At 41.5% G+C, this 14,063-nt stretch overlaps 1 protein-coding gene across 1 annotated transcript; it reads left to right on the forward strand.

The window, feature by feature from the left end:
* Positions 1-11,614: 11,614 nt before the first annotated feature.
* On the forward strand, positions 11,615-13,096 carry kcna1b (potassium voltage-gated channel, shaker-related subfamily, member 1b; the record flags this gene model as incomplete). Its single annotated transcript, XM_079817916.1, has 1 exon — positions 11,615-13,096. One exon carries the CDS (start codon positions 11,615-11,617, stop codon positions 13,094-13,096), a length of 1,482 nt encoding a protein of 493 aa, XP_079674042.1.
* Positions 13,097-14,063: the final 967 nt, after the last annotated feature.

The following is a 14,063-nucleotide window of genomic DNA, read 5'->3' on the forward strand; positions in this document are numbered from 1 at the left end:
GACATAGCCAAGGTGTAAGATGGCCTTAACTCCGCCAGGGGCAACCTCCAGGCAAGTTGGCGTGACAGCCAAGGCCTGGAGATCCTCTACTCTCCTAAGAGAGGTAATAGCGAGGAGAAAGGCCACCCTAAGGGTCAGGTTCTTCGGCTCAGCCAACTCCAGTGGCTCGAAGGGGGCCTCAGCCAACCCTTCAAGTACCACCGCCAGGTCCCAGGTTGGGACTCTGGAGCGAGCGGCAGGCCTCATCCTCCGAGCCCCACGGAGGAACTGTACAACCAGATGGTGCTTCCCCAAGGGTCCATCACCTGCAGGTGCGTGGAAAGCCCCAAGGGCAGCCACATACACCTTCAGTTTGGATGGGGTAAGACCGGCGGAGAAGCGATCTTGGAGGAACTCCAGCACTGAAGCCACTGGGCAGTTAACTGGGTCCACCTCACGCTCTCTACACCAAGTGGAGAACACATTCCACTTAAGGCTGTACAACCTCCTGGTTGAGAGAGCTCTGGAACTGAGCAAGGACTCCACGACACCCGCCGACAGGCCCTCTCCTAGGTACTGGGCCCCCTCAGGTGCCAGACCCAGAGATTCCACACCTCTGGCCGGGGGTAGAATATTGTGACCCTGGCCTGAGATAGCAGGTCCCTCCTCCATCAGGTCGATTGATGTCGGAGAACCATACTCGAGTCGGCCACCGGGGTACTACTAAGAGAAGGCTGACGCCCTCCCGGCGGACACGCTCCAGAATTCCCGGGAGCAGAGTGATCGGGGAAAAACTTACAGACGCAGCCTCGGCCACGTCTGAGCCATGGCACCAGCAGGGCTGGATGACTGAGGGAGAACCACAGTGGGCAGTGGGACGTCTCTCGAGACGCGAAAGATCCACTTCCACCGGGCCAACCTCAAGCACATGGCCTCCACCACCTCGGGGTGGGGTCGCCACTCCCCGGGCCTCAGCCCCTGCCTCGACAGGATATCTGCCCCCTGGTTTTGGTCCCCGGGGATGTACATCGCCCTGAGGGACGACAACCTCCCCTGGGACCACAGGAGAACCTGGTGCGCCAGTCTGTAAAGAGGGCGCGACCTCAGGCCCCCCTGGTGGTTTAGATACGATACAGCCGACATGTTGTCGGATCTCAACCCCAAGCACTGAGAGCAGCCAAGGACGACATCTCAATTATGAACTGCTGCTGCTCGCACGGATAAAAGCCAGGCCGTATGGAGGAACCCGATAATGATACGCTTCGCCCCCGAAAGCGAACCTTAGGAATTCCCCCGTGACACAGAAGGATGGATACATGGAAGTATGCGTCCTCTTTAGATCCACCGTGACAGGCCAGTCCTCTGACTGGATCTGAATCACGACAAGGAAATGCTTAAGCATCTTGAATCTGAATCTTCTCAGAGAACGTTCCAAGTACTTCCGATCTAAAGTTGGATGCAACTTGCCATCCTTCTTAGGAACTATGAAGTACCGGCTGTAGAACCCGGACTCCCTGTCTGGCGGAGGAATACGTTCAAAAGCCCCCTTAACCAACAAGGAGTGTACCTCCTGTTCCATAACCCACACCTGCTCCGGGCTGACCACTGTCCAGACCACCCCGTTGAACTTCGGGGGAGGGGAACTGAACTGCGGCCTGTAACCCTGTTCTACAGTACTCAGGGCCCATGCAGATATATTCGGAGGCATAACCATGCGCCGAGATAATCTGCTAAGGGAACCAGCCTCTCGAGGCCGGCCTCGGGTGTCAACCGAGCCTCCTCCCCGACCCCCTGAAGCGGCTAACTGGCAGGGCGAAATCGAGGAAGATTTTCGGTGTGCGTACGCGTTTGCTGGACCGCCGCAAGTCTTGCTAGAGGCAGCTGGTGCAGCGTGTGTGCACAGGGAAACGATGTGGCCCGAATCGTACTAGACGGCGGGAACACAGCATCGATTCCCGAAAACTCCACAGGGGAGGCGACCTCGATCGCTCCTACCCGGGAGAGGGGGCTGGCCAGCAGGAGCCTCTTCTAAGGGGGCAGCTCGGCAGGGCCGCAACACTAGGGCGGACACTGTGATTAGCAATTGCCTGAAACTGATGTGTCCCGCAGGCCACAAGGTGGCGAGAACGACATCAACTTCCGGAGGGCTCCCTCTTAGATGAATATCCAGACAAGTCAAACACGCTTGGGTGATAGACCGATTAAAGTATCTAACTTATCAAAGTCAGATAACATGCCACTCAATTACTCAGAATTAAATGCAATCATAATCACCCAACCCGTGCAACCTGGTCTGAATGATAGGCTGAGTAAAAAATACATCTAACTCCTCAACGTCAGATAATATTTTAATTTAATTCCTCGGAATTAAATGCAGCCACAATACGGTGAAACATGGTCTGAATGATAGGCTGAATATCTAACTCCTCAAAGTCAGATCATATTCTATTTAACTCCTCAGAATTAAATGCAGCCATAATCATCAGACGATACTGTTTTATTGTATTTATACGGACTCGTAAACCACACGTTGCCTCAGCAACGTGGTTCAAGCCGTTATAATACAATTGGCTTTCATCCCTTGAGAAAAAAGCCAAACAGGCGCGAGGCTGAAACACCCGAAAGGTGCACGGCAGTACGCGTCGAGATATTTCTCAAGGAAAACAGCCCGCACCCTCAGGGGCTGACCGCATGCCTCGCACCCAACAGTATCACACAATAAGTTGAAACATGGTCTGAAATGACAGGCTGAATATCTAACTCCTCAAAGTCAGATCCTATTTCATTTAAATCCTCAGACTAAAATGCAGCCATAATCATCAGACGATACTGTTTTATCGTATTTATACGGACTCGTAAACCACACGTTGCCTCAACATTGTATCACTTTACTAGCAGACCCGAACCTACAAGCTGCCTTTTTTTTTTTTTTTCGCCAACGCGAGATTGAATCTTGCACTAGGAAATGGCGAGCCTCGATACGGAGCCCGTCTAATTCCTCAGAATCAGACAGCTCACGCATCGGGTCCTCCACCCCGGGGGAAGAAGCCGCAGCGCGGGCTTCCACGCGGGAAAGGAGAACAATGGAACTGTCAAACAGGGAAGGAGAAGATGCCTCAGCACTCTCAGGTTCCCGTGACAGCCCATCTGCGAGTCCCATGAATGATCAACTGTGCTGCCTCAACAGGCACGGGACCAGCCACGGAGTTCGCAAGCCCTGATAAAATGCTTGTGAAACAACGTTGGTAGACAAACAACACCAAATAAGACTGACAAACACAGAGCGCTCAGCTGAAGAGCAAAAGCTGTTGTGTGTATGCATCAGTGTCCCTTTGTATCTTCCGGGTATGCCGTCATCTACTACGTCATGACGCACCACCAATCAGATTGGCTTGATTTCATTCATACTTAAGACGCGCAACACTGTGGGCGTTCCCAGAGTGTTGTCACTCGACGACGCAGTGCGAGTTCCCTCGAAGGGGAACTGACGGTTCGGTACATACCTCGGTTTTGAAATCACGGTTCAGAACGAGTTTTACAAAATTGCTTTTTATTTATTTTTTATATTTAACAGTGGTTTACTGAAGAAGAAAAAAAGTGTCTGTCCTTGAATGAATTAAATTATATCTAAAAGTTTATTGAAGATATTTCTGTAAACTATATAGGGAGCCCTTACTTGCACATTAATATCAAAGGTTAACAACAGAGCCAAAACTATTAGCCTAAATTCAGTTGCTATTTATTTTTAGCATTACAGATTATGAACATATTTACTGTATTGGAATAGTATGAATAAATATAAATATCACATGAGTTTAGAGGGATTGCACTAAACAGTGGGATTATTGGGGGGGGGGGGGCTTATTTAACTGTTCAAGAGGGAAATGGCCTGTGGGAAGAAACTGTTCCTATGCCTAGATGTTCTAGTAGCCAGTAATCGGAGTCGCCGACCTGACGGTAACAGTTCAAACTGTGTCCAGTTCAAACAGTGTCCAGGATGGGTGGAGTCTGTGATGATTTTACCTGCTCTCTTCCTCACTCTGGAAGAGTACAGGTCCTGGAGGGTTGGCAGGGGAGCACCAATAATCCTCTCCGCAGTCTGGATTGTACAGTGTAGTCTCCTGATGTCTGATTTGGTAGCTGAACCAAATCAGACAGTGATGGAAGTGTATAAAACATGACTCAATGACAGCCGGGTGTAACTGAATCAGCAGCTCTGTGGCAGGTTGAACTTCCTCAGCTGGCGAAGGAAGTACAGTCTCTGCTGGGCCTTTTTCACAATGGAGTCAATATGATTGTCCCACTTCAGGTCATGAGAGATGGTAGTGCCCAGGAATCTGAATGACTCCACTGCCACAGTGCTGTTCATGATGGTGAGTGGGGGGAGAGCTGGGCTGTTCCTCCTGAAGTCCACTATCATCTCCACCATTTTGAGCGTGTTGAGCTCAAGGTTGTTATAACTGCACCAGACAGCCAACTGTTCACCGTTTTGGATGAGGCTGATGACAGTGGTGTCGTCTGCAAATTTCAGGAGCTTGACAGAGGGGTCTAAACCATTTAGAGCTTTGTAAGTAATAAGCAAGCTTTAAAAGTTTATACAAAGTTAATAGGGAGCAAGTGCAGTGTTGACGGAACTGGGCTAATATGGTCATACTTCCTGGTTCTAGTAAGAACTCGAGCTGCTGCGTTTTGGACCAGCTGGAGTTTGTTTATTAAGCGAGCAGGGCAACCACCCAGTAGAGCATTACAATAACCTAGCCTTGAGGTCATGAACGTATGAACTAACTGTTCAGCATTTTGTATTGAAAGCATGTGCCGTAATTTAGATTAAATTATTTTTAAGATGGAAGAATGCAGTTTTACATAGGAAATAGGAATTTTAAATAGGAAAAGGATCTACCACCTGCAGCTGATTTTGATATTCTAGGTATTATCAACCTGACAAAATTTTGAGACCTCAATATACGTGAAGGACTATAATGCGTTAAGAGCTCGCTCAAGTACTGGGGAGCTAAACCATTTAGTGCTTTGTAAGTAATTAGCAAGATTTTAAACATTTTGCAATGTTTAATAGGGAGCCAGAACACTAATGGCTAATATGGTCATACTTCCTGGTTCTGGTAAGAAATCTAGATGCTGCGTTTTACACAAATAAACCCGTCTCCGGCGTGATGACTCCGATCTTTTGAATATTCCTATTTAATAATAGTTTTCAATTTCAAAGGCGAGTCACTGGATATCACGCAATGTGCAAACGCAATGTGCACGAGAGTCGGTGAAGTCTCAAACCCAGTCAATTATTCACTACAGAAAGTAAAAGTAAAATCTGACAAGCTTTCGGCGCATATTCTCACAGAGACAATGAGAGATAAATCTACTTTAACATATGCTGATAACGTAGTCAATAACTTAATTTATATTCTTAATATTTCTCTTGTGGCCCATATTGTGAAAAACTATTTAGAAGAGAAGTAGGCCCATTTTGTGTTAAACAAGTTGTTTTTGAAATAAAGCTGCTCTTACTTTTCATTGAGACTGATATTATTGCAGTGTTCTGACATATTATAGACTGATAATCATTTTAATTATAGGCCTGATTTCCTTGTTTAATTGGGCTAAATGTTTTTAAATAATGAGAAGTAAGCTAATCTATCTATTCTTTTATTATGCAGCGTGTCAGTTATGCATTGATGCATTATGAAATTATTGCAGGGGCAAAATACATGTATTATCAATTTAATAATAAAAGTAGGCCTACCCTAATAATAATAATATTGTTATGCATAAATTGGAAATGCTAAATCCTCTTGACATCGATAGCTGATGCATTTGATAGGCTATCTCTCTTAAAGGAACACTCCACTTTTTTTGAAAATAGGCTCATTTTACAAGTCCCCTAGAGTTAAATAGTTGAGTTTTACCGTTTTTGAATCCATTCAGCCGATCTTTGTATCTGGCGGTAGCACTTTTAGCATAGCTTAGCATACATCATTGATTCTAAACAGCCATTAGCATCTAATAAAAAAAATGACCAAAGACACTTTCAATATTTTTCCTATTTAAAACTTGACTCTTCTACAGTTACATCGTGTGCTAAGACAAACTGAAAATGAAAAGTTGCGATTTTCTACACCTATATGGCTAGGAACTACGCTCTCATTCCTGCGTAATAGTCGCGGATCTTCGCGGCCGTACCATGGCTGCAGCGGTGCAATGATTCGTTGGTATTCTGTGAAACATGGTGGTAGTATACACCTTCGACTTACTATTACAGCCCTTTACAACACATATAACCATGGCTAATCACACAGGTAAATCCACAACACAATTTGTCGGCTGCAAGCCTGAAACTTTCTCTGCAACTACACGAACTTAGTGCCGGTCACATTGAAAGTTACCTAGCTGGGGGCTACTTTCAGGCGCTGTAATATCATTGCGCTGCTGCAGCCATGGTACTGCCGTGAAGATCCGCGACTATTACGCAGGAATGAGAAAGTAGTTCCTAGCCATATAGGTGTAGAAAATCGCAACTTTTCATTTTCAGTTGGTCCTAGCACACGATGTAACTGTAGAAGAGTCAAGTTTTAAATAGGAAAAATATTGAAAGTGTCTTTGGTCATTTTTTGAATGAGATGCTAATGGACTGATCAGAATCAATGATGTATGCTAAGCTATGCTAAAAGTGCTACCGCCAGATACAAAGATCAGCTGAATGGATTCAAAAACGGTAAAACTCAACTATTTAACTAGTAAAATGAGCCTATTTTCAAAAAAAGTGGAGTGTTCCTTTAATGCTCTCTATATACGCCTACACCATGGTCTCTCGTTGCAACTAGGCTTGCAACTAGGTTGCTCTGATCGATTCATTTTCAAGTCAAAATATTTTATGCATTTTTAAAGGGTTAGTTCACCCAAAAATTTAAATACTGTCATTAATTAATAGCTAGCTCCCACGTCAGCATCACATGTCAGTATAACAAACAGATATTACTAAAAATGCATTAGAATTTTAAATAAATCTGATAAAATTTTACATTTACATTTCACAGATTTGTGTGTGTGTGTGTGTGTGTGTGTGTGTGTGTGTGTGTGTGTGTGTGTGTGTGTGTGTGTGTGTGTTAACAGGACTCCCATGGGAACCCAGCAGACATGGGAACTAAAAATAAACCCAATGACGACATTATTACATTCTCTTGTGAAGTCAAACATGTACGCTCAGCTGAGCAGTCTCTGGGACAGAAACTAATTTGAATACTTTGTAGAAAACGAGATAAATTATGTGTCTAGTGTGTTTAATGCAGAATGGTGCAGTGCAGCAAATCTGGCCAATGTGTGCTTCATGATGCAATCACCACATACACACGAATGCACATTACCAATGAATACACACACACACACACACACACACACATCTGTCAGTTCTACTCCATTTCCGTTGGTTGTGGTGTGACACACAGCTAATAATAGCACCTATCTGACCCAACAGCCCCTAGGGCTCCAGCGTTCGTCTTGAAGGGCACCGCGTGAGTCTCTTGCCCATCTTCATTGCTACAATTCTTTTAAATAGAGCACAAGTGTTATATAACGGCCCGGTGCATTCATGAATGAGAGTGGAGGAGGGGTGCTACATTCATACTGTAAGACTGCACCTCTCCTCAGCTGTCCTTCTGCTGAAATGAACACAGAGAAGCTAAATGCTGCTTGCAGATCTTATTCATGTGAGAGGATCTGTGGGAATTTACGAACTGGACCCATAACTGTGATTCCTCAAGAGCGTTCACGTAAATGTGATCACCCTTTCAAAATGAAATGAGCTCTGCGGAGGATCCTTGAAATGAAATGAGGAATGGGGCTGTCAGAGACGCGTAGTGCACTAGCGACTGTTGCTAGGCAAAAAGCAGAGAGTCCACATCAGCAGGTTTCCACATGAGAAATACTCCGAGGAATTTGTTTCATATAGGCTAACACTCGATTGTGAGAGTATTCCTGATTCTACGGTCAATTGCGTTCCATTGGTCTTTACATAAAGCTGCATCTGAAATAATTGCTCTTTTTGGGGAGGGGGGGGGGGGGGGGCTGATTTAGAGTATCAGGTTGAACCCTGTAAAAACATGTTATTGTACCTTATGAAAGGTCATTATGAGTTAACACACTAATAATGGGTTTATCTTGAAGAAGCACGTCATGGCCAGATAAAAGAGGCCAGAGTTTTCTGGTGAGGAGCTCTTTAATGCACTTTGACCTTGAATGTTTTTTTTTGTCCTGTAGTGCTTATCACAATACAAACTGCTCCAATACATGAATGTATGTGTGTGTGTGTGTGTGTGTGCATATATATAATTTAAATTAAGCGTTTTCATGACAGTTAAGCAGATTTTACCCAAATTCTACCCAAAAATACTTTATAATAATATTAAATAAAAAACTAACTAATACTAACTGTCCTATAAATCATTGTAGTTTTTATATATATATATACATATACTGTATGTATATATATATATATATATATATATATATATATATATATATATATATATATATATATATATATATATATATATATATATATATACATACAGTATATGTATGTAGTATATATATATATATGGTAAATTAAATTAAAGAATATAAAGAATATAAAGATAATATAAAGAAAAAAATTATTACAAAAGAAAAAAGAAATCCCTGTTGGAATACAATATAGATTTGAATGTGACATGACTGCTCTTTTACTCACTCAACTATTGAAACTGAATTAAAATTTCATATTGCTTAAAGTTGTTTACTTCTTATAAATGTTGTTTAATTCCTAAATATTGTTTAATATTCACTTTAAAGATAAAGCAAGGAGTGGGATAAAGCCAGGAAAAAGAGGAGGTACTGATGAACAACTGCCATTCCTGAGGCATCAGAAGGATGATACAGCAGAACAAAATGATGCCACATCAGTATGGAAACTGTTAAAACAGTCTTCTCTTTTTCACAGCCTCCTTATGTATTTATCTTTGTCTTCTCTTAATTCTTTCTTCTGGACCTTTCCGCGTTCCTGGGTCAACATATTTTATTGATCTTGAACAACATTCCTGTCTGAAAATTTAATCCTAACCATATATCCCTACTCCTAAACATAACCCTAGTTATAAGTTATCCCTAAAATCAGAGGGAAATGAACCCTGGTGGTAAGTCTAAATTATAAACCTGTCCCTCAAATCAGGATGGTTGATTGGAATGTTGTTTCAAGATCAACAAAGATGTTGCACTTGGTGAAATCAGGTTCTGCGACTTTTCCAGTGGACTTCAAAGAAAAAAGAAAATGGCTATCAATTACCAATATAATGTCAATCTATTCACAATCCAATTTAATAGTAGCAAATGATACCTACACAAACTGCTGAAATAAAGTAAAAAAGCTAAATTGTATTTTACGCTGTATATGAGTGTGAGTTTTTTTTTGTGTGTTTGTGTGTGTGTGTGCTGTAGTGACAGCAGCGGTGTGTAAACCTGTTTTCCCTCCTCCTCTCCTCATTCTTTTACTAACTCCTGGTTGCCATGGAGAATTGTGTTGATCTCTTGTACTGAGAGCGAGTGCGCTGTCTGCTGAGGACTGGATGATATTCACAGAGCCACAGTCTTCACATTGTACATCTCAATGATGCTTTGACCAAACAGATAATGGTTTCCATTTCTACATGAAAAGGCATCTAAATTAATCTAATACAGAAAACACTAACAGGATCAACAACCACAAACTCTCAGGGGAATTAATTCCTGGTTTATTGCACTATTTGTATGTAAATATGAGCAAAACAAGTAGATCATGCGGTGCTAGCTAAGCCAAGGTCACAGGTTTGAAAATGAAAGTGCAGTTGTTTTTTTACTTCATCCAACCCTTTAAATGCACCTTTGTTGGTGGAAGCAAATTACATCAGACTGCTTGAATCATGTTAAATAATAATAATAAAAAAATGTATTTAGATGTTAGCAAATTTTGTGTTTACAATAAAGTGTTTACACCTCGAATACACATTAACACATCTGTTCAATGCTCCAATTTTTTTCCTATAGAGTACTGTTGAAATTAAATGAACATTTTTACTCTAAATAAAATTCCAAAAGTGTAGAATTCTGGTTTAAGGTTGCATGCAAATTAGTGCATTCATATATTTAACTTTATTAGTAGGTACATGTTAATCTGTTTTTATGGCAATTTGTGAACAAAAAGACACACTAATGATAGAAACAAATACCATTTTAACAGGAATTTCTCCTTCAGCTGTAGTGTGTCCCATCAGATGTGTGGAAAAGGACATTTGGCAACATGCTGGAGTCTGTCTGCATTGCGCATTACACATCCACTCACTCACTCACCCACTCACTCTCTCTCTCTTTTTCACCCTCCCTTCCTCTCTCTCTCTCTCTCTTTGTATGTCTCCACTGTTCTGCTGCACGGGTTTGAGGAGCACTGCAAGTTTGCTGTTGTCTGACGGCAGTAGGATGTGTATTGTGGATGTATTATATTCTTGCTGTATGAATGTGAGGCTGTAATGTGAGATCTATTTTTAATAACACACAGGAGGTTTTGCGCAGATCTTTCCTGCACTGTTCCTCAATCTGACTGCCCACGTAAGTACAAAGACAGTCATTTTATAACATCCCCATTGGCATCATTTGGTATCACTCTCATTATCTGCAATATAAATGCCTAATATTCATATTGGCAAATAGTGTCCTGATATTTGCTGAGCGCTAGGTAAAACAAAAATAAAAAAATTATTGTTCATTATAATAATTATAATGTTTGGTGCCTATGTCTAACCATATTGCATGTTTGAGTTTTTTTTTTTTTATATATATATATCTATTAGAATTAGATATAATGTGTGTGTGTGTGTGTGTGTGTGTATGTGACATTTATGTTTTAACAGATATACCAAGAGCATATGTTCACTAGATAGCTGGCTCAGAAGAGGATATGTTCTGACTGCTTCTGTAGGGTTAAACTTGCTTTCAGGACGCTTGGAATTCTATTCGATGAGCAAGTCAAATTCATTTCACCCAATCAGATCTTATTTGATCCTTAGAATTGTTTTAGATATCATTGTGCAGTCTTAACCAGAATGTTACATGCATTGTACTGTAATATCTTGCTAGCGGACTGAAGAAATTAATTTATAATAATTTATAATTTAATAATTTATTTATAATTTCTTATACTGACAAAGCGTGAAGGAACTTTGTGTTTTAACAGAATTTTTTTGTGTTTTATTTTGGAATTTCAAAAGAAATATAAAATATATACATAAGGATCAGTAGTCATTTATTATAGCATCCCTGTGGATTTTTTAAATTTTTTTATCTAGGTATGTGGATTTTTAAAAAAAACTTGGTATAGGACATATTTATTTTCCATCATCTGTGATATCTCATTACTCCCCTTAATTTTCTGGCTGACTAGGTGAAGAAATGAAGTAGGCGCAGTGCTCCATTGGACATGGAGATGGTCGACGTTTGGTGGAACATGATGCTGGATGTCTTATTGGGTCATTGACTATTCAAACTGCTGGGCGCCAGATGCGTACTCAACCCACCTGAACATCCACTGTCATCCAGTACTGCGAGTTTGATCTCCAGGATGACTGTGGTGGTTGTTGGAGATAATATAGACGAGACGTCTTCCACTCTGCAGGGGCAACCGCAGGACTCACAGTATTCCCCCGAGTGCTGTGAGCGGGTGGTCATCAACATCTCAGGGCTGCGCTTTGAGACACAACTCAAGACCCTTGCCCAATTCCCCGACACCCTACTAGGCAACCCCAAAAAAAGGATGCGCTACTTTGACCCTTTAAGGAACGAGTACTTCTTTGACAGGAACCGGCCAAGCTTTGATGCCATCCTCTACTACTATCAGTCAGGGGGAAGGTTAAGAAGACCCGTCAACGTACCCTTGGATATGTTCTCGGAGGAAATTAAGTTTTATGAGCTTGGAGAAGAAGCTATGGAAAAATTTCGAGAGGATGAGGGCTTTATTCGTGAGGAAGAGCGCCCCCTGCCAGAGAATGAGTTTCAGAGACAGATTTGGCTGCTGTTTGAGTATCCCGAGAGCTCAGGCCCTGCCAGAGGGATTGCGATTGTCTCCGTCATGGTTATTCTCATTTCTATTGTCATATTTTGTTTGGAGACTTTACCAGAGTTGAAAGAGGATCCACATGGACGGCTCCAGGTGATAGGCAACAGCACGTTCTACTACAAACCAAATATTTTTACCGACCCGTTCTTTGTTGTGGAGACACTCTGCATCATCTGGTTTTCTTTTGAGTTGATTGTCCGTTTTTTCGCTTGCCCAAGTAAACCTGCCTTCTTTAAAAACATGATGAACACGATCGACATAGTGTCCATCATTCCATATTTCATAACGCTTGGAACGGAGTTGGCAGAGGACCCCGATGTTGCAAAGGAGGTGAAGGGTGGTGGAGAGCAGGCCACGTCTCTTGCCATTCTCAGGGTTATCCGCTTGGTTAGAGTGTTTCGGATATTTAAGCTGTCCAGACACTCCAAGGGGCTTCAGATCTTGGGCCAGACACTGAAAGCCAGCATGCGTGAGCTAGGCCTTCTCATCTTTTTTCTTTTCATCGGCGTCATCTTGTTCTCCAGCGCTGTGTATTTTGCCGAGGCAGAAGAGAAGGATTCCTTCTTCACAAGTATCCCAGATGCTTTCTGGTGGGCGGTGGTTTCGATGACAACCGTGGGGTATGGAGACATGTACCCCGTTACGATTGGGGGCAAGATAGTAGGCTCTCTGTGTGCCATTGCTGGAGTGCTAACGATCGCACTTCCAGTGCCTGTGATTGTGTCAAATTTTAACTATTTCTATCACAGAGAAACCGAAGGTGATGAACAGGCACAGCTCCTCACAGTGAGCAATCCGAACATCGCATCCGACTCCAACTCCAGTCGTCGCAGCTCGTCTGTCGTCAGCAAGTCAGAATACATGGAGATTGATGAAGACCTCAATAACAGCATTGACAATTTTCGAGAGGCGAACCTGCGAACTGGGAACTGCACAGTTGCGAATCAGAACTGTGTAAATAAAGGGAAGCGTCTCACAGATGTATAGATTTTCAGTGTCATTCTAGGCCATTAAAAGACTGTACATAGTGTAGTCAATTCATATATCAGAATGCATTAACTGGGCCTCTGATAATGTATTATTTCATTGCAAATGTCCACAAGAGTTGCTTAGATTCTGTTTGAAGAATGGTAGTCTAAAATATGCCTATGGACACCAAATAATATATAAGTAAAAGACAGAATAACTTCATCGGATGGAGTACTTGGATATATAAATGACTTTATGTTTTGCGATGCACCTTATTCCAAATTTTTATCAGTTATTCAATGACTCATTTGCAAAAATTAGATTTGCATGTAGAACAATTACTTTTTTGTACCATATGTTCATCATTTATTTATGTACTTGTTTATTTGCTCATTAAGGCTACTTTAATCCATTTACAAATGGATGAATGAATGTTGATTTATTATGCAGATCATGGCATCATGGCATGTTTTATGAAACGTTGAGGTCTGTTTGATATGGTACTATGTATCTTGCTTTAATTAATACATGACATTAATATGAACTTTATCACAAATAGCCAAGCCGACAGTATACGACTCTCTTGGACTACAACCACTGCCCATTAAAAGCACAACTTTCTTAAACATCTTTAAAAACAAACTATTTAAAATCTGTTCCAGGCAGTATTACATTTTTAAAAGTATGACTTTATTTGTTAAAGCTTTTTAAATGTACATATTCAATACTATGCTTAATTAATCATTTGGTATATTTATCTATATTAAATAATTGTAATTATTATTGAAATATACATTATATTTAATACATTATGATTGCATATTTAATAATTATTATTTAAATAAATAATTTAATAGTGCCTTCAGTCCTCTAACTGACATAGAGTGTCTCGACATGCAATAGTTACTGTAAAACATTTGCAAATCTTAAGCATACGTGATATGTCGAGGGATATTCCAGAGCTGCTGGGACTGAATTTCAGGAT

Source organism: Gobio gobio, assembly GCF_949357685.1.
Source record: "Gobio gobio genome assembly, chromosome: 5".
In the NCBI taxonomy this organism is placed as follows: Eukaryota; Metazoa; Chordata; class Actinopteri; order Cypriniformes; family Gobionidae; genus Gobio; species Gobio gobio.